General features: G+C 36.9%; 1 protein-coding gene across 2 annotated transcripts; it reads left to right on the forward strand.

Moving 5' to 3' along the window:
- Positions 1-4,534: 4,534 nt before the first annotated feature.
- nos1apb (nitric oxide synthase 1 (neuronal) adaptor protein b) lies at positions 4,535-19,532 on the forward strand. 2 transcript variants are annotated; one of them, XM_084411016.1, is made up of 11 exons: positions 4,785-4,873; positions 5,095-5,162; positions 5,477-5,548; positions 11,731-11,823; positions 11,999-12,057; positions 12,571-12,679; positions 14,847-14,925; positions 15,088-15,191; positions 16,724-16,852; positions 17,433-17,604; positions 18,833-19,532. In XM_084411016.1, the coding sequence occupies exons 2-11, from the start codon at positions 5,103-5,105 to the stop codon at positions 19,186-19,188; spliced, it is 1,233 nt and encodes a 410-aa protein (XP_084267142.1). In that variant the 5' UTR covers positions 4,785-4,873; positions 5,095-5,102; the 3' UTR covers positions 19,189-19,532. The 2 variants fall into 2 exon arrangements, with proteins under 2 accessions (XP_084267141.1, XP_084267142.1); XM_084411015.1 differs by having other exon boundaries at positions 4,535-5,162.
- The last annotated feature ends 1,092 nt before the right edge of the window (positions 19,533-20,624 follow it).

Consider the following 20,624-nt stretch of genomic DNA (forward strand, 5'->3'; position numbering starts at 1 on the left):
GCAGAAACTATTTGCAGTAAATACTGCTATGTTTAGTCACTGCCGGTGTTTAGGGTGACATATCCCACACTCACCTCCCCGTGTAAGATATTCATAACTCAGGGCTATTCATAGAACATGATGGTGAAGTTAGACTTGAGCATGCAGACACAATAGAGGAACTCTTTATAAGGAAGGGCCAGTTTTCAGAGAAATGACCAGTGTTTTCCGCCTCTATTGTTCCACATGACTGGATCATTTGTAGCCTCTATTCCTAAACACATTATGAGCTGACGATGAGCAGGAAGGTAGACCGAGCTAGGGGTTTTTAACTACTGTTTTATCCCTAACTTTATTCTCAGTTATTGTTTGTTTAAATAAAAACACCAAATATGGGTGGGGGATTTTTTTATTCAAATATTAATATAAATTAAAACATAAAAAAATGTAATGACAGCAAAATAGTTCAAATAAATATTTAAACAAATGTTAAAACAACTCATTAAAGTATAAAAATAATTATACAATGCTGTTTTAGCACTAAATCCAAATCAACTCTAAATCATGCTGGAAATATATACAGTGGGTACGGAAAGTATTCAGACCCCCTTACATTTTTCACTCTTTGTTATATTGCAGCCATTTGCTAAAATCATTTAAGTTCATTTTTTTTCCTCATTATTGTACACACAGCACCCCATATTGACAGAAAAACACAGAATTGTTGACATTTTTGCACATTTATTAAAAAGAAAAACTGAAATATCACATGGTCCTAAGTATTCAGACCCTTTGCTCAGTATTTAGTAGAAGCACCCTTTTGATCTAATACAGCCATGAGTCTTTTTGGGAAAGATGCAACAAGTTTTTCACACCTGGATTTGGGTATCTTCTGCCATTCCTCCTTGCAGATCCTCTCCAGTTCTGTCAGGTTGGATGGTAAACGTTGGTGGACAGCCATTTTCAGGTCTCTCCAGAGATGCTCAATTGAGTTTAAGTCAGGGCTCTGGCTGGGCCATTCAAGAACAGTCACAGAGTTGTTGTGAAGCCACTCCTTCGTTATTTTAGCTGTGTGCTTAGGGTCATTGTCTTGTTGGAAGGTGAACCTTCGGCCCAGTCTGAGGTCCAGAGCACTCTGGAGAAGGTTTTCGTCCAGGATATCCCTGTACTTGGCCGCATTCATCTTTCCCTCGATTGCAACCAGTCATCCTGTCCCTGCAGCTGAAAAACACCCCCACAGCATGATGCTGCCACCACCATGCTTCACTGTTGAGACTGTATTGGACAGGTGATGAGCAGTGCCTGGTTTTCTCCACACATACCGCTTAGAATTAAGGCCAAAAAGTTCTATCTTGGTCTTATCAGACCAGAGAATCTTATTTATCACCATCTTGGAGTCCTTCAGGTGTGCTTTCATGTGTCTTGCACTGAGGAGAGGCTTCCGTCGGGCCACTCTGCCATAAAGCCCCGACTGGTGGATGGCTACAGTGATGGTTGACTTACTACAACTTTCTCCCATCTCCCAACTGCATCTCTGGAGCTCAGCCACAGTTATCTTTGGGTTCTTCTTTACCTCTCTCACCAAGGCTCTTCTCCCCCGATAGCTCAGTTTGGCCGGACGGCCAGCTCTAGGAAGGGTTCTGGTCGTCCCAAACGTCTTCCATTTAAGGATTATGGAGGCCACTGTGCTCTTAGGAACCTTAAGTGCAGCAGAATTTTTTTTGTAACCTTGGCCAGATCTGTGCCTTGCCACAATTCTGTCTCTGAGCTCTTCAGGCAGTTCCTTTGACCTCATGATTCTCATTTGCTCTGACATGCACTGTGAGCTGTAAGGTCTTATATAGACAGGTGTGTGGCTTTCCTAATCAAGTCCAATCAGTATAATCAAATACAGCTGGACTCAAATGAAGGTGTAGAACCATCTCAAGGATGATCAGAAGAAATGGACAGCACCTGAGTTAAATATATGAGTGTCACAGCAAAGGGTCTGAATACTTAGGACCATGTGATATTTCAGTTTTTATTTTTTAATAAATGTGCAAAAATGTCAACAATTCTGTGTTTTTCTGTCAATGTGGGGTGCTGTGTGTACAATAATGAGGAAAAAAAAAAAGAACTTAAATAATTGTAGAAAAATTTAAGGGGGTCTGAATACTTTCCGTACCCACTGTATATATCATAAGCCTGGCAAGCCAGACCCACATCAAGATGTTGGGTCTGGGAACTCACCATTGGCAGGGCTCAATCCGAGGGGCGGGATAAACGGTTGTCTTTCAAATTCCCTCTGCACGCAATAGGATAGCGCTACAACCAATCAGAGCATTTACTATGGAGTTAATATTGTGCCATAATTAAACAAACAAATCCAGCATTTTGCAAACAAACTCGATCTGCTTTTCAAAGGAAAACTCGACTCGCAAACAAACAGAAAGCAATGTGCACGTCCAAAGGTCAATTTGAGCAAAAATGCAGTGGAGTAACAAATATGCATTGTGTATTGCAAATAGAAATAAATGAGCCTAGATCATATTTCACAAATAAATACATTACAAACCATCCTACAAATTGCATGTAACCTTTGAACAAATACCAAATCTAGTGCATACAAATGCATAGGCCTATCTGATTATAAAAAAAATTATCTTGCACATTGCTTTCTGTTTGTTTGCGAGTCGAGTTTTCCTTTGCAAAGCAGATCGAGTTTGTTTGCAAAATGCTGGATTTGTTTGTTTAATTATGGCACAATATTAACTCCATAGTTTTCCCGCCAGCGGAGCTAGTTGATAGATTAAACTTTTGCCGTATCCGGTCGGCAAAACTCCGAAAACATCTTCCTATTTTAAGAATAAGTGCCGTTCTTTGTTCTTTTCTCAAAGAAAAGCTTAACTCCAAGGTTTCCAGAGTCGCGGCCAAAGCCGATTCGAATGACTGCTGTTCGACAGCAGCAGCAGCCATTCCTTGTTTTCAATTAGCAGGGAACCGTCGCAACTCTGTCATCATTTTGTTAAGCCTGCCCGCCGACTCTATACACGATGTGATTGGCCTGACTATAGTTTGGTTTTTCCAGCTCGAAAGCCAACGGAGAGTTGCTAGACCACCCTGGCTGCAAAATAAAATTTCATGCGCAGATTTCTAGGCTACATATATTTGTATTGCCTATTCATTTCTCAAGGACAAGTAAAAACAATCTCCCAGTTTAAGCCTCTAATGCATGATGGGTTTGTTAGCTTTAGTGAAAAAGCAACAATTATAACTGATTGGTTTCATTTAGCAGCGTTTAGCATCCTGCTGTTATCAAGCTTACATTTTTCTAAGGGAACATTCATCTTCGTATTGTGTCGGTCCTGTGTTCTCATTCCATTTCTCCCTCTTCTTTCTTTCTTCGGCTCAGAGGGAGGCTGTTACGCTGATTTGAGGTCGAATTGACAAAAAATGAACTGTGGAACAACAGTCCCCTAAAGTAATAAGATAAAACTCAATAGGTACAGTGTGTTCTAAGACAGAATCTCCTCACCTGTTTCTACCGTAAAAAAACAACAAAACATGTGTGTCAATATGTATTTGCTGTGTTATTGTGTGCACTTATTTATAGTCACATCACAATCAAGTTCAGGGGGATGAGGCAAGTCTCTCAACATCTTGAGAGGTAGACCCATGAGCCAAAAGAACATTAAGGTCATACTTGTCTCTATAAATGGAGAAGGTTCTGACAGATTGGCAGACTAGTTGTTCGTCATGTAATGCCAAACCCCAGCAAAAATACAGTGCAGGTTTAAAGCTAAAGTGATATAGCATGTCCTGATTTTGCCGAGTTAGACGCGTTCTTGCGTCAACATATTTTGTTGATTCTGGAATACCATTCCTGAAAATGTATTTCTAACTATTTCTCAACTAGAGGGAAATTATGGTGAATAACACTGATGTAGAAGCACCTAACCCTGGTTGTAAGCCTAAACTTGACATAAACTGTAAACTTGTCCCTCAGATCTGATTGGTTGATTGGAATGTTGTTCCAGGATTGAAAAAGATGTTGAACCAGGAACATGATGTACTTGGTGAAATCAGGTTCTGCAGTGAGCCTAATGGTAATATATCCAAACCACTACAAAAAAATATGGTAGCCTATGATTAAAAACATTTAATATTGTTATATCCATTCATATTAATTTAGAATATAGACAACCCTTATATTAGTGCAATTGTCTAGATTGGCAAAATGATTAATCTTCCCTATTAAATTATTCCTTTTTTTGTTTTATATTTAACAAAAATATCAGAACAACGAATCTATCTATTTGCCACTTCTATAATTCAAAATGTCATCAAAAACCACAAAGCCCTTTACTCTAAGGCTATGTCACAATTAGCTGCTGGGTCATTATTTAGTAGGCCTACAACAAAATAACTATACCAGGCCACACACACACACTGTGCATTGACAGGTGTTTTCCTGCATGCAGCGTCAATGCACGCATCAGGCGCGTTCACCTGTTTAACCACAAGATGTCAGCATAAGTATTTCCAAAGTCCAGTATTTCACAGCCTGACAGTGAATGTTCACACAAACCTTTTTGAAATAATGGACGCGAAATTACGAACGCTACTACGCTGAAGGTTGGCTGACGAATATTAATGATCTTATGCAGACTTTGCCTGGAAACCGTAATGTTTGTCTCATGAATATTACTTTGGTCGCGCTAATGTTGCTTGATAACCTTCCAATGGCGATGGCTTCTCTGCTGAATATTAATAGATAAGCATTCTCTCCATAGTACGACCGAGAAATTCAGGATCAGGGACCGTCTGCGCCAACGGTGGCAGCTGGGATATTTATCATCATGCTGGGAATCCAGACATAAACAGACGGCGTACGCGATTTGAACCTTCTGTTTGGGTATGAAACAAACACTGAATCATATTTACTCTAAATGATGCTGAATCCCTCTCTGCCTGTGCCTTTGGACATTGTCAGGACTGCCGTCATCTTTCTATGAGAAAACCCCTCTGAAATCAGTGCAGCCAAGAGGCTTCAGCATGTTTTGAGTAAATAAAGGCATCGAACGATATTTCTATTGTATAACATAATGCTGGAGAAAAGTAAATATAATTTGGTAGACGACTCAATGGATCAGAGGATTCCTGGTGAAGGACATTTCCAGCATGGGCTCACATTCGAGGTGAAGGTAAATATTAAGAAACAAAAATGCACTTCTTTATTAAATGGCTCACAATTTATAGTGTACTTACCATGCAATTTCATTATGAGTATGATTTATGCAAGTACTGATTATACTTAATATGTAATTATCATGTTAAAGGGTTGTAACAACTATATTATATTTATATGTAACATTGGCACTGTAATGTAAGGGTTTACCATTATGTGGCTAACTGTACGTTCTTCACCTGTTACACTGGCATGAATGCAATTCATTGACTTTTTGAGAAAATGTACTGTTTATCATATGCTACTTGTTTTAACATTTTTCTGCCACAGTTCATTGGGAGCCTGGATATTGTGCGACCTAAAAGCAGGATTGAAATTTTGGCCGCTATGAGACAAATACGGGTAAGGGTTCCTTAATTTGTCAGATGTATAGGACAGTTATCTTCATAAAGACAGACAGTTGACCTTTTTGAAAGAATGATGTGTGAATAGCATATCTCGCTCACATATGACTGATTAACAAGCTTAAGAATGGGGATATTACTGGTAATACATTTTCATTATCTCAATAACTAATAACTTAATGTCACGAATGTATTTAAATTTGTGACCTAGAAATAGTGCCAAATCTTAAATATTTCTTCTTCATTTTGCATTATAGCATGTCTTTATAACATTCCAAAGGGGGTTTCAAAGCTCTTAAAGGGATAGTTCACCTAAAAATGATGTCATTAATTACTCACCCTGATGTCGTTCCAAACCCATAAGACTTTCGTTCATCTTCGAAACACAAATAAAGATCTTTTTAAAGAAATCTAAGAGATTTCTGTCCCTCCATAGACAGCTACACAACTGACAATTTGACACTTCAGAAAGTTCATAAAGAGATTGTAAAACTAATCCATATGAATTGAGCGTTTTAGTCCAAATTTTCTGAAGAGACACGATCACTTTATATGATGAACAGATTGAATTTAGGCTTTTATTAAAGTATAAACATTCATCAACTCACACATAAGTTGTAGTCAACAGAAGTTCAAGGATGTTTGCTTGCAAGAACCAATGAGGTTCATTCTCATGTGTTACGCAGAACGTTTAAGCTTCACTCAAAAAAACTATTTTTGGCTAATTCAAATTTAATGAATTAAAATAAGCTAAAGTAACACGATTGTTTAATATTTTGTCTAAACTTAATTTAATTGTGTTCAATCAACCTATTTAAAACTGAAGTTTACTTAATTTGTGTGAAAACTACATGAATAATTTTTGTTGACAACTAACTGGGCAGTGGATCTGTAGTTCCCAGCATGCTTTGCAAGGGACTGCATTAGGAGGGTAAATTTAGAGATTAAGTGTTATTTTATGTGTTTTTCTGTAAATGGAAAGATGTTGTTAGTTAATGTAAGTGTTTAATATTCAGTTATGTTAGAAACTTAGAGGACTTTCTGTAATGTTTTTGAATTTTGTGGTTACCATTATGCAGAAGAGTGGCGACTGTGTTTATCTTAGGGCTGTGGGCACTCAACATACACTACACATGCATTAAACCTCTTTCGCAAAGTGGTTTTAATTTAAGTGAACAAAATGTAATAATTCATTCATTTTGAACACTCAAAAGCTATTCTTTGAATTAATGTAATTAAACCATGGAAAGGATTTCCATGTGATTAAATGGCTTTCTTTCAGCATTAAGCACTTTTGTTAGGCTAACTTAAATTGCATAGATTGAATCAACTTTATTAACTAGTGTAATTGTACTACTGTAAAATAAGTTGGATTCAGCTATATAATTAAGTTGAATGCAAATTCAAATTAAGTAAATTAGTTGGTCCAAAACATTGCAAATTAGTTGGGCTGACACTATTAAATTAAGCTGTGCCCAACCATAGTAAATAAGTTGAATCAACCTTAATAAATTAAGTTGACCCAACGTAAGTACATTAAATTGGAATCACAGAATTGCATAATGATGAAATAAAGCAAGTTAATCATGTGGAAATCCTTTCCATGATTTTTTATGTTCATTCAAAGAGTTATTTTTTTGAGTGTTCTACAAGAACCAATGAGATTCATTCTCGTGTTACGCAGCACAATTGACCTTTCGCCGGCCCCTCCCCCAAAACGGCCATTGTCCAATCACACATCATAGCAACCGTTACTATGTGAGCAGGTCCGACAAACATTAGCAAGATGGTGAAGCGTGCGCCCCATAGACAGTAAAAGGTGCGCCCACGGCGTTTGTAAATCGGACACTAGATACCCCGAGAGATTGTCTGGAGGAGTTGTGTTCTTTCCATTCCCAAAGTCGAAAACACAACGTGAGCGATGCCTACAATGGATAAAACAGTGTGGACGGCCCCACTCCCAGTTAAATGTGTCAAACATTACGAAGCATAAATACGTCTGCTGGCTGTGGTGTCGATGGCTACTTAAATTTTTTTTTTTTTTTTTTTTCTGATCTGAAAAACTATCCTATCTGTTACTCAAAAAACATAATATTGTCTGAACCGCGAGTTTTATGATCCGTTGCCCCACTAATAAATATTATGGTCTCAACCGCGAGTTTTGTGATCTGTTGTCCCCACTAATAAATATTATGGTAAGTGCATTATGAAAGACAAGCAATGAAAGTTATTTAGATGCAAATTAAGGCTATGTCTGGTTAAACAGTTATTGTGTGATTTCGTTTATTGTGCGTTGTCAACTTGAAGCATGAATTTGAGAAAGAAAATCATTTTTGGAAGAAAATGCACCACGTACTTTTGTCAATGATATAAGTTATAGCTAAAAGATTGTAAAAGCTTTCAGTTCACCCTGCCTAATTGTAACGTTAGTTGAAAAGTCCAATTAAGCTTGATTAATGATATTCTGTGAATGATATACTGTATAACTCCCATGTGTTTTGCAGCATTGAAAATTTTAGTCATAGTGTGTTATGCGAAAAAACACACATAAGAAATTATTGCTGACAGCACTTTTATTTTCATAGAGTTTTTTCTTTCACACAAAAACACAACAGTGAGTGTCTTTCAATGCTTTTAAACACTTGTTTTCTTGTTCTTTGTCATATCACAAATTATGTGTATGAACACCGGTAAGCAGCCTCGATAGAGACGTAGATAGTGATCGTGTCTCCTTCATTGCGTATTTTTATATTTTGAATATATCCCTCCACTGCATACTGTAACCCCTTTTTCCTCGATCTGGAGGATATCGCGGAGGTATTGCTCCAAAAATGGTCACTGACACGCACAGGTATACCTCTTCCCGTCATGGCAATCTGTCGCGCTGGTCGTGTTTGACCATTTGTTTGTCGGACATAGCAACAGTAACTAAGGGGGGCGGGGCTCGGCGAAAGGTCAATTGTGCTTCAGCAAGAACCAATGAGGTTCATTCTCGTGTTATGCAGCATGTTTGAGCTTTTCGAAGAGCCAATGAGGTTCATTCTCGTGTGTAACGCAGCACGTCTGAGCTTCCGCAAGGACCAATGAGGTTCATTCTCGTGTGTTACGCAGCACGTTTGAGCTTCAGCAAGAACCAATGAGGTTCATTTTCACGTGTTATGCAGCATGTTTGAGCTTTTCGAAGAGCCAATGAGGTTCATTCTCGTGTTACGCAGCACGTTTGAGCTTCTCCAAGAACCAATAAGGTTAGTTCTTGTGTTACGCAGCACATTTGAGCTTCATCAAGAACCAATAAGGTTCATTCTCGTGTTATGCAGCACGTCTGAGCTTCCGCAAGGACCAATGAGGTTCATTCTCGTGTGTTACGCAGCACATTTGAGCTTCAGCAAGAACCAATGAGGTTCACTCTCGTGTTACACAGCATGTTTGAGCTTCCGCAAGAACCAGTGAGGTTCATTCTCGTGTTACGCTGCACGTTTGAGCTTTTGCAAGAACCAATGAGGTTCATTCTCGTGTTACGCAGCACGTTTAAACTTCTCCAAGAACCAATGAGGTTCATTCTCGTGTTACGCAGCACGTTTAAACTTCTCCAAGAACCAATGAGGTTCATTCTCGTGTGTTACGCAGCACGTTTGAGCTTCAGCAAGAACCAATGAGGTTCATTCTCGTGTGTTACGCAGCACGTTTGAGCTTCAGCAAGAACCAATGAGGTTCATTCTCGTGTGTTATGTAGTACGTTTGAGCTTCAGCAAGAACCAATGAGGTTCATTCTCATGTTACGCAGCACGTTGGAGCATCCGCAAAAACCAGTGAGGTTTATTCTTGTGTTACGCAGTACGTTTGAGCTTCAGCAAGGACCAATGAGGTTCATTCTCGTGTGTTACGCAGCACGTTTGAGCTTCAGCAAGGACCAATGAGGTTCATTCTCGTGTGTTACGCAGCACGTTTGAGCTTTTGCAAGAACCAGTGAGGTTTATTCTTGTGTTACGCAGTACGTTTGAGCTTCATCAAGGACCAATGAGGTTCATTCTCGTGTGTTACGCAGCACATTTAAGCTTCTACAAGAACCAATGAGATTCATTCTTGTGTTACGCAGCATGTTTAAACTTCTCCAAGAATCAATAAGGTTCATTCTTACATGTTACGCAGCACGTTTGAGATTCTCCAAGAACCAATAGCGTTCATTCTCATTTTACGCAGCACGTTTGAGCTTCCAAAAGAACTATATGAGGTTCATTCTTGTGTGTTATGCAGCACGTTTGAGCTTCTACAAGAACTATATGAGGTTCATTCTTGTGTGTTACGCAGCACGTTTGAGCTTCCAAAAGAACTATATGAGGTTCATTCTTGTGTGTTATGCAGCACGTTTGAGCTTCTACAAGAACCAAAAACCACATTTGAGCTTCTCCTGCGTTAAGCAGGTTTGGTTGAGCTTCTGTTTATGTTCGCTGATTAATGTTTATATGTGTAAATTAGCCTAAATTAAATCTGTATCATATAAAACAATCAAGGCTCTTCCAAAAAATGTTAACGATTTTAATGAACTTTTTGAAGCATCAAAGAGGTAGTTGTGTAGCTGTCAATGGAGGGACAGAAATCTCTCAGATTTCATCAAAAAGGTATTCATTGGTGTTCTGAAGATGAAAGAAAATCTTACTGGTTTGGAACGACATAAGGGCGAGTTGACAGAAGTTTCATTTTTGGGTGAACTACCTCTTTAATAATTAAACAGTTTTCTCTGAAGAACTAGTTATAAAAGGTAAACTTTATGGACTGATGAATGAAACCCTTTTATTGTGGTGGAAGGTGTTTATTCTGTTAATATGGAACCAATGTAAAGACCTGTTTGTTTGTGTCTTCTCTGCTGAGTCCAGTGTGGCTGTGTTTATGGCTATGAGATTGCACCAGTGTGCTGGCAGCATCAGCACGGTTTACTTTAATCAACATTGCTCCATCAAAGAGAATATGTTTGTGCAATGTTTAGACATGTTTGCACAAGATTTCTCTTCAGGGAGCTTTTCCTGTTGATCAATCAGTTGAGTCAGTAGTGTTTCATAGCTCTCAATCTTTTTCTGATATCGCTTTCTATTTCATGTATTTAAGGAGAACTAAGAGCAGCAGAACAAACACGCTACTTAGAAATAAGCTCGTCTTGCTATTGGTCCATGATAGCGTTAATCAAAGCTTTGGATAAAAGAGAGTTATTTTAACCCAGACACATTTTAGTATGCCTGCCTAGTGCATCTCCTTTAATCCCACTCCTGTGGATTTCCTAGTCTTTGATTACTTATGCAGTTCTCCAAAGACTGCAAGTCTTCTAAAAGCAAAATCATCTTTATTAGAGGTTGATATCTTTCTTGATATATTGTCTTATCATTGCAAGTTGCTCAAGTTTTCCTTTCCTAGACACTTAGAATAATCTATTTGATTTGAGATATGTGTTATAATTCACAATTTTCATGCTTGTTTGTTTTTTTATACATTATGTAGTGACTTTATCGAAATGCTACTTTGAGTTTACTTGTTACAGAACCAGTTATTCTGTCAAATTAAGTGATGTGTCTTACTCAAAGGCTAAGTAGTGATGAATTTATTTGTTTCATCTGGTCTTTTTGTATGTCTCTCACTGTTTACTGACCTATATGTAGGCTGTTAGAAAAATGACACCTTTTATGTTCGGGTCAAAAAACGACCCATATAGACTTAACTGTATCTTCAGAAATGTTACACCACTCTTCTATTGATTTTTGTATGTGAAAACTGATAGTGCTTGCTTACCTAGATGTTTTCACAATATTCTTAGTCTTATACAATTATTTCACTTATTACTCACATTATATGACTCATCTCATCAGTGGTGGTACAGATTGAAGATACATGTATACAGATTATGAGGATGTGACCCAGACATAACATGAGAATGTATACAAACATTTTGACATTCCAGAAATATAAATAAAATTTTATGTTTTATGTAAATTAAATGTTTTTCAAAAAAGCATTAAAAAAAAAAAACTAATTTAAAAAGAGATCTTTTTTTTTTACAATGTTTTTAATTCTTAACTGGGTCAAAAATGACCCGAACAGAACAGGTGGCGAGCATGATAAAGTTTATATCATGATTCATGTTTATTCAATCAGTTTTCAATTCAGTTCATTATTTTTATGTATCATTTTCAGTATGAGTTTAAAATTAAGAACATAAAGAAGAAGAAAGTCAATCTTATTGTGTCAGTGGATGGTGTCAAGGTAGTTTTGCGGAAAAAGAAAAAGGTGAGCTCTCTCAGCGTTTCTCATAATTTCATTAAAAATATTCATTTTAATAATTTAATTAATTTAATTTATAAATATAAATTAATGTTGTGTATTTTGTACAATTATATACAACTGATTATTATAAATTATGAATATATTTCTTGACTAAAAATGTACTCAATATTTGTGTTAGAAATATGATTATAGCTGGGATGAAAGCCAAGTGACACTGGCCCAAGACCCCATTTTCAGGTAATTTACCACATTTTATTTCCATAGAGAGTTGATTACTAATTTTGCTCTTGACTGGAGTGACATTGCCTATGGGGGTTTGATGACCTTTACCATTGTACACGCACACGTCACATCAAAATCATTTGGCTCCGTGAGCTGCAACAAAAAGCAGAATGTCTTCAAAATCCCCATAGCAACAAACAGTCTCCAGCGAGCATAAGCGGATTGTTTAGCAGTAACATCAATAGTGACTAGTGGCAGTCCACTTTAGTTATATTGTATTAAACAATACAGTACCAATCAATACCAACATTGTTCTGAAATGGATCCATTTCTTGAGTTTTGGCTTGACACTAATTTAATGTAACATTTTCTGTTGTATTTCCAAAATGTATTGAGCACATGTAATGTACTCCTATAATGCTAAAGGAACCAAGTCAGTGAAGAGCATGATGGCCTAGTTGTTGCCATGGCAATGAGACAGTTATAAGGTCAATTGCTGTAGATCATTAGTCATTTTTTTCTTTTCAGAATATTTTACGTCTCACATGACTCACAGGACCTGAAGATATTCAGTTATATAGCCAGAGACAAGAAAAGCAACGTGTTCCGCTGCAATGTCTTCAAATCCAAGAGAAAGGTAAACCTCACTATAATGAAGGAAATCCTCTAGACATTTGATAATACTCCATTTGGCACAAATGTGTTAATAATATTGATTGGTTGTCCAGGAATAAAAATGGCAAAATGGGACATCTTAGGGGTGAATAAATTATGCTGGACTTCAATTATTTAGTTGTCATCTTATTCATCAGATGATTTAAAGTAACAGGGATCAACAATGAGGATGGCCGTCTGGTCCAGGACTAATGTGAGAGAATTTTGGGTCACTAGCCCGTTTGGGTCAGTGCTGTCTTGCCTCTGAAAATATTACATTAGTTCATATTGTCCATACATTTGTTTGTGCCCTGCAGACTTAAACATTTGGTTTTTCATTGGACGTAATCTACATTTCTGATACATTATCTTTGTGGCAATTCATTATCATAATGACAAATCAGCAGAATTGTTAATGCTGTCTAGCTGGCCGACAAATGGTAATGAAAATAAAGCTGCAAGCAGCAATTACTGGGCTGAGCCCTGCCCAACAATCGCACTGTTGCGAGGAGGCCAAGGTGGAGTCGTTAGGATCCATATGCAGTTTAATAAGTAAGAGCGAAAACATAGTACAATGAAACAGGCTGGGGTTCAGTACACAAAGATAGATAGATAGATAGATAGATAGATAGATAGATAGATAGATAGATAGATAGATAGATAGATAGATAGATAGATAGATAGATAGATAGATAAATAGATAAATAGATAGATACTGTAGATAGATACTGTAGATAGATAGATAGTTAGATACTATAGATAGATAGATAGATAGATAGATAGATAGATAGATAGATAGATAGATACTGTAGATAGATGCTGTAGATAGATAGATAGATACTGTAGATAGATACTGTAGATAGATAGATAGATACTGTAGATAGATACTGTAGATAGATAGATAGATAGATAGATAGATAGATACTGTAGATAGATACATAGATAGATAGATAGATAGATAGATAGATAGATAGATAGATAGATAGATAGATAGATAGATAGATAGATAGATAGATAGATAGATAGATAGATACTGTAGATAGATACTGTAGATAGATAGATAGATACTGTAGATAGATACTGTAGATAGATAGATAGATAGATAGATAGATAGATAGATAGATAGATAGATAGATAGATAGATAGATAGATAGATAGATAGATAGATAGATAGATAGATAGATAGATAGATACTGTAGATAGATAGATAGATAGATAGATACTGTAGATAGATAGATAGATAGATAGATAGATAGATAGATAGATAGATAGATAGATAGATAGATAGATAGATAGATAGATAGATAGATACTGTAGATAGATACTGTAGATAGATACTGTAGATAGATAGATAGATAGATAGATAGATAGATAGATAGATAGATAGATAGATAGATAGATAGATAGATAGATAGATAGATAGATAGATAAAGATATTGTAATACAAATTATTTGTACATTTTCTTTATACAAATATATAAAGAAGATATATTTAAAGAAAATTATGGACAACTTTGATTTAGTCTTTTTAAACTTTACATTTAGATGTAAATATTACGTACAGCAAATAAATAAAAAAATACATTGCTAAATGCAATGGCAAAAATTACTATGAATTTTCTACACACCTATAATAAAGTTTCTCCAAATCCACACATTTTTTTTTAATCAATTTTGATATAATCGAAACAATACCATTTATGACTATTCTTAATAATTCTGTGGCAAAAAATGTTAGCCGATGTTAACAGTGTTAACAGGTTAGCCGTTTTCTCCAGAAAAAGAAACTGATTTTGGCATAAGCTACTTGATATGAGTCTCTTTGGCTTGGTTTTTTTGTCCAGAGCACCAGGGTCTATCTAAAATGAACTAATCCATCACTTTGACAGCACTGCTATAATGTGTAATTGACTTATGGGTGTAATGTTCTCCCTCTCTCACTCACTCCTTCTCTTTCCCTTATATCTGTCATCCTCTTCTATAAATCCCTCTTTCTTTCTCAAATGTTAATTAATTCTTCCGTCTCTCCCAGTACAGCTTTTTTTGTCCCATATCAAACAAAAATCCACAGATGTTTACCTGCATGTGGAAAAGCACGTTTGACATGTTCAATAAACCTTGGTTGCTTAAAGATCTACTGTCTGTCTCAGAGCCAAGCCATGAGGATTGTGCGGACCGTGGGTCAGGCGTTTGAAGTGTGCCATAAACAGAGTCTAGACAATGCCGACGGTGAGAAGACATTGACCTTAACTTACATTTCATCTGAAGTGTTATTGTTTTGCCATTTTCATAGGAGACAAATTAAGATCAGTCATTAAAATCATAACCATCAAATAGTCTATATTGTTATGTGAACTAGATACTTTCCATTGATTATTTTGTAATTGGCAGCATGGCTTGTAAAAGGAGAAGAGGAGAGAAGCAAAGATGAAAATCCGGTTACTGGCAGCACCACTGAGAAATCAGGCAACGCTGGCCTGGAAAAAGATGACAAGGTAAAGTCCTCTGCCTGACTATAAGGTTGATATGCAGTTTGAACAAGTTCCCACAGCCAGCAGAATATCAAGAACAAATATGTGTTCAAATTCTTAATTTTTCACATTTTCACATTGACTCAATAAAATGTTTACCAACAGAAAGCCATACTTTTTTTTTTTAGAAGAAATTAGAAGAAAGAAGATGTCTGAGGTGTTGTCTCTTTAATATAGCTCAAGTTTTCCCTGTTTTCTGTTATTTATAGATGCTACAGTTTGCTCATCCCACATGTTTTTTAGGGCAGAAACTGGGCCATGATCAAAATTAGGGCTAAAAATGGATATTTACTAGACAGTGTCTAAAGTTTAGTTCAAATATTCTTTGGAATCTTATAATAACACTTAAAAGTGAATTTTAGACATTGATGGTAGTTTCTTTCCAATAAGTCTTGTTTATTAACATGCCAACTGTTTCCAGCAATGATGGGGCTAATTTATGAATTATATATTTTAGGATACACATTTTAGACACTTCTAGAATTTTAGCTTTACTCTAATGAATAAGATATGAAAGCTGTCCATGCTGACACGTATTAGATCACTGGGGAGTTTTTAGGAAACTGCGCTTTCACAGAGGTTAAAGCTTTCATGTACTTGTAATGGTTTGCAAAATGACTTTGATACAGCAGAAGTTGTCTGTTCTGTGAATCTGTTCTGTGAATCTGCTGATCTTCTTTCATTTACAGCAATCATTAGAGCGAACATATGAGACCAGTGTTTTTCATTTTTTATGTTCCTCTGGGCCTAAGGGGCTGTTTACACGACACCTTTTTCAACTAAAAAGTACAACTTTTTATGCGTTTTGCCCGTTCATTTACATGTCAAGGGCGTTTTGGGTGTCTGAAAGCGCAAGTTTTTGAAAACGGTCTCCGTGTAAATCAATTTACACCATCCAAACAATTACCCATGAGCAGAATCAAGTCCCGCACAGGCCGCACTACTTATTTTCATTCGAGAAGCCGTTACAGTCAGATATACGTCACAATAGGGAAGAACAGACAATCACAACTTCAGTTTCATGCCAACTTTTACTTACTTTTCTTTACTTACTAGCTAGTGGTTCAGTATCTAAGCAGGTGATTGAAAGGTTTTACCTTCAAACTCACAAAAGGGTCATCCATAAACTATTGTGATCTTAAATAAGAAACACCAGGCCACTCCAGTAAGAGTTGTCACTGTAATAAGTATATTGTACGTGGATAACATGTTCCATAATCCAAGATGGCATGGCTATGGTAATGACATCTTATTGTTCTTGAATATGATTGGTTGATAGAAAGAAAACGGTCACTCCTATTAACCTTAACAAATAAACTAAACTATTCTCAATGTGTGATACATTTCAAAAGAACTAATAGATTCCAAAGTGTCAATCGTAGTTGATGCACATGGTTGATTATTAGGTACTAAGTAGCTTAATTGGCCCTCATTTGCAAAGCAAATGTAAACTTAAAGGTAATAAACAGCATGTATCTCCTACTTTCTCCATGCAGGTGTGTGAAGCACCAGTGCTGGTGATGGAGTCTCCTCTCTCCAGCCCTCTAACTGTGAGCCATCAGGTGCAGCTCCTGCAGAGGCAGTTACAGCAGCAGGAGCAGAGGAGTCAAGCCGCCTCCGCACAGGTCACATCACATGTCTAAACGCTTTCTCAGATAGATAGATAGATAGATAGATAGATAGATAGATAGATTGATAGATTGATAGTGGGATCTGAAACATTTATTGAGCACAATTTCATAGAGACTTGAGGGTGGCCTTTTTTGACATGGGGCATTAAAGGAATAGTTCACTTAAAAATGAAAATTCTGTTATCATTTACTCAATCTCAAGTTGTTTCAAACCTGTATGAATTTCTTTCTTCTGCTGAACACAAAAGAAGATATTTTGATGAATGTTGGTAACCAAACAATTGATGGACCAATAGTATTTCTTTACCTACTATGGAAGTCAATGGGGTCCTTCAACTGTCTGGTTACCGACATTCTTCAAAATATCTTCTTTTGTGTTCAGCAGAAGAAAGAAATTCATACAGGTTTGAAACAACTTTCATTTTAAAGTGAACTATTCCTTTAAGTAACCACCCAAAACACATTGTATGCCTTGGCAACCACCCAGAATATCCTATCATCTTAGTGGCAGGTTTTGCACAGGTAAGCACTATTCTTCTTACAGAAGTGTAACAATCTAATTGTTGTTCTGTAGGTGGTTCTGCTGCAGCAGCATCTGTCGGTGGAGACCAGCGCCAGGACGGAGGCTCAGGCGAGAGTCCAGCAGCTCCTGCAACAGAACACTGAACTCCTGCAGCATCTCTCGCTTCTGGTCAAACACGTGCAAGAGCTGGAGCTTCGCACTCAACCACACAAAAACTCTCCCTGTGAGTCTCGGGTTATATGCCTTCAAGAGATCTATCTCTTTACTTCTTTCATGTCAAGTCAAATCACCTTTATTTATATAGCGCTTTATACAATACAAATCAAAGCAGCTTTATAGTCATACAGCCTGGCACACAGCTTTAAGATGTGTGCCAGGCTAAAGGATAATTCAGTCTGTTTCAAAGAATAGGTCACCCTAAAATTAAAATCCTGTCATTTACTCCTGATCACATTGTTCCAAGTCTTCTTTTTTTTTACTTTCTTCTTTCCATTGATCACAGAAGTAGAAATTTTGAAAAATGTTCATGCTGCTCTTTTCCATATAATGAAAGTCTATAAAAGCACCAAAAAATGTGTCCCAGGCTGGGCTTGACCTCAATACTATCTGTAGTCAGTGGTTTCTAATAATTACATATATGTTTGGATATATGTTAAGCGTACAATAGGAATGTGCTGACAGCATTTAAAACGTTTTAAGATTTTTGTATGTACAGCTTTAGTAGTAAAAAATCTTTACAAATCCATAATATTCTAAATATTTTTGTGTAGGTAGATTTTACTATTTTATATGCTATCGTTCAAAAGTTTGTGGTGAGTAAGATTGTTGTTTTTGAGATTGTTTTAAGATTGGAAAGAAATGAATACATTTATTCATCATAAGTGACAGTAAGGGCATTTATAACGTTACAAAGGATTTCTATTTCAAATAAATGCTGTTCCTGAAAATAATGTATCAGAGTTTTAACTGAAATATTGAGCAGCACAACTGTTTTCAAAATTAATAATAATAAGAAATGTTTCTTGAGCAGCAAATCAGCATATTAGAATGATTTCTGAAGGCTCATGTGACTCTGAAGACTGGAGTAATGATGCAGAAAATCCAGCTTTGACATCACAGGAATAAATTACATTCAAAAAAACATTGCAATAGTAAACAGTTATTTTAAATTGTAATAATATTTCACAATATTACTGTTTTTACTGTACTTTTGATAAAAGTAATGCAGATAAGAGACTTTTCCCTTTCAATTTTTTGAAAGGTAGTATAAATATTTTATGATAAAATTTTCATTGATTAAAGTGAAAGAATCCTTTAATAGAAGTTGAATACTGCATCAGAAATCTGCATCAGAATATAATCAACCTGTCATTTTCAAAGAAGGTAAATGTGATGACACCTCTGAGTTATTCTCTTACTGACTATTCCATTATGCCATTTCCTCCATGAAGTGGGATCTCAAGACAGTCTACTGGAAATCGCCCTGCGTGCCAACATGCCAGCTGCATCGCGTGACCCCAACCCGAACCCCCCCCTAAGCGCTCGAGGGGGCTTCCCTCTCTCAAACAGCCTGGTTCGGCTGGATGGCTTTCGTTTCTTCACAGAATCTTCAGACCAGGAGAAGAAGCCGGAGCAGGACCGTGACTCAGGTCAGGGTCAGGATGAAGATCAGTCAGGAGGTTGCTCTCCTCCAGGGAACCAGTTCCTCAGCGCACTGGACACAGCTGGATTCAGAGAGTCGGGTATCGCATCCGGTTATGAGTCTAACACGGATGAGAGCGATGACCGGGACAGCTGGGGCCAGTAACTGTGTGCATCTGTGTTTATGAGAGACTGTTCCTGCTGAAAAAAAACAGCCCACACCAGCAGGGGTAGCAGCTAAGCACTTTAGCTTTGTGAAGAGAGTTTTGCATTGCAGCTTCAGCCGTCAGAATGATCACCTTATGTGCTTGTATATAAAAAATTAAAAAAACTGAAAGATGTTAAACATCCCACTGTTTAATTATGCAGATCCTAGCCAGTGTGTGTTCAGGTTGTTCTGCTCAAAAATCAATCAAACAATATAAAACATTTTAAAATAGTGCCATTATTTTCTCACCCATGTGTCATTCCAAGCCTGTAAACATACAATAAACTTGTTGAGTTCAATCGATGTTGTTTTGGGCCCAATTGACTTGTATTGTATGGACAAAAAAAACAAATATTTCACAATATACCGTCCAAATGTTTGGGTTCAGTAAGATCGTTTTTTTTTTTAGGAAGTTAATACTTTTATTGTGCAAGGATGAAATATATTGGTCAGTAAAGTGACCGTAGACTTTTATAATGTTACTAAATATTTCAAATAAATATTTCAAATAAATGCTGGGTTTTTTTTTTTACTTTCTAGTCATCAAAGAATACTTAAAAATACATCACGGTTTCCACAAAAAAATTAAGCAGCACAACTGTTTTTAACGTTGATAATAATACGATTTTTTTTTCTTGCGCAGCAAATCAGCATTTTAGAATGATTTCTGAAGGATCATGTGACACTGAAGTAAATAAAAAATGTAAATACCTTCAAATAAATAAATAAAAAGTACTTGGTTACTAACGTAACGTCGGTTCCCTGAGATAACGGGAACAAGTACTGCGTCGCTAGAGGCAATGGGAAAACTCCCTTTTCTTCGATTACTGAAGATTATAGACCTTATGTAGCCCCGCCCCTTTTCAGCGCTGCGCTCATTGTCTTTTGACTTCCGGTCTGTATTTTCACAGCGATTCTGCGTGTTTATTAATGAACGGCTCGTTTTAAAATATTCCCTGGTCGACTGACATTTGTTAAGTCATCTGCTTTAAACATCGTAGTCCTCATGATAACTTTCGTTAACTTTACATCAAGTAAATCCACTTCAAAAGCTAATTACTCCTGGACAGCAATACCATAGAAATATACAGGGCGACCGCAAAAACGGAAGTTAAAAGACAATATTCTAAAGATGGAGGCGCCCTCGTTTCTCTGGCGCATAAGGTCTATAGAATAACGCAATTGAAACTGCACAAGCCTATGGGGAGAAAGCCCACCAGAGCCTGATGAAATAGGCGGGGCTATCCTTCTATATAAGTGGGCATTCTGGCATAGGGAATCAGGTTATTTAAGCACGGCCGGTGACGCAGTACTCGTTCCCTTTATCTCAGTGAACCGAAGTTACGTTCCCTTTCGATTCGGGTCACACGTACTGTGTCGCTAGACACAATGGG

This window comes from Rutilus rutilus, assembly GCF_951802725.1.
Source record: "Rutilus rutilus genome assembly, chromosome: 6".
Classification (NCBI taxonomy): domain Eukaryota; kingdom Metazoa; phylum Chordata; class Actinopteri; order Cypriniformes; family Leuciscidae; genus Rutilus; species Rutilus rutilus.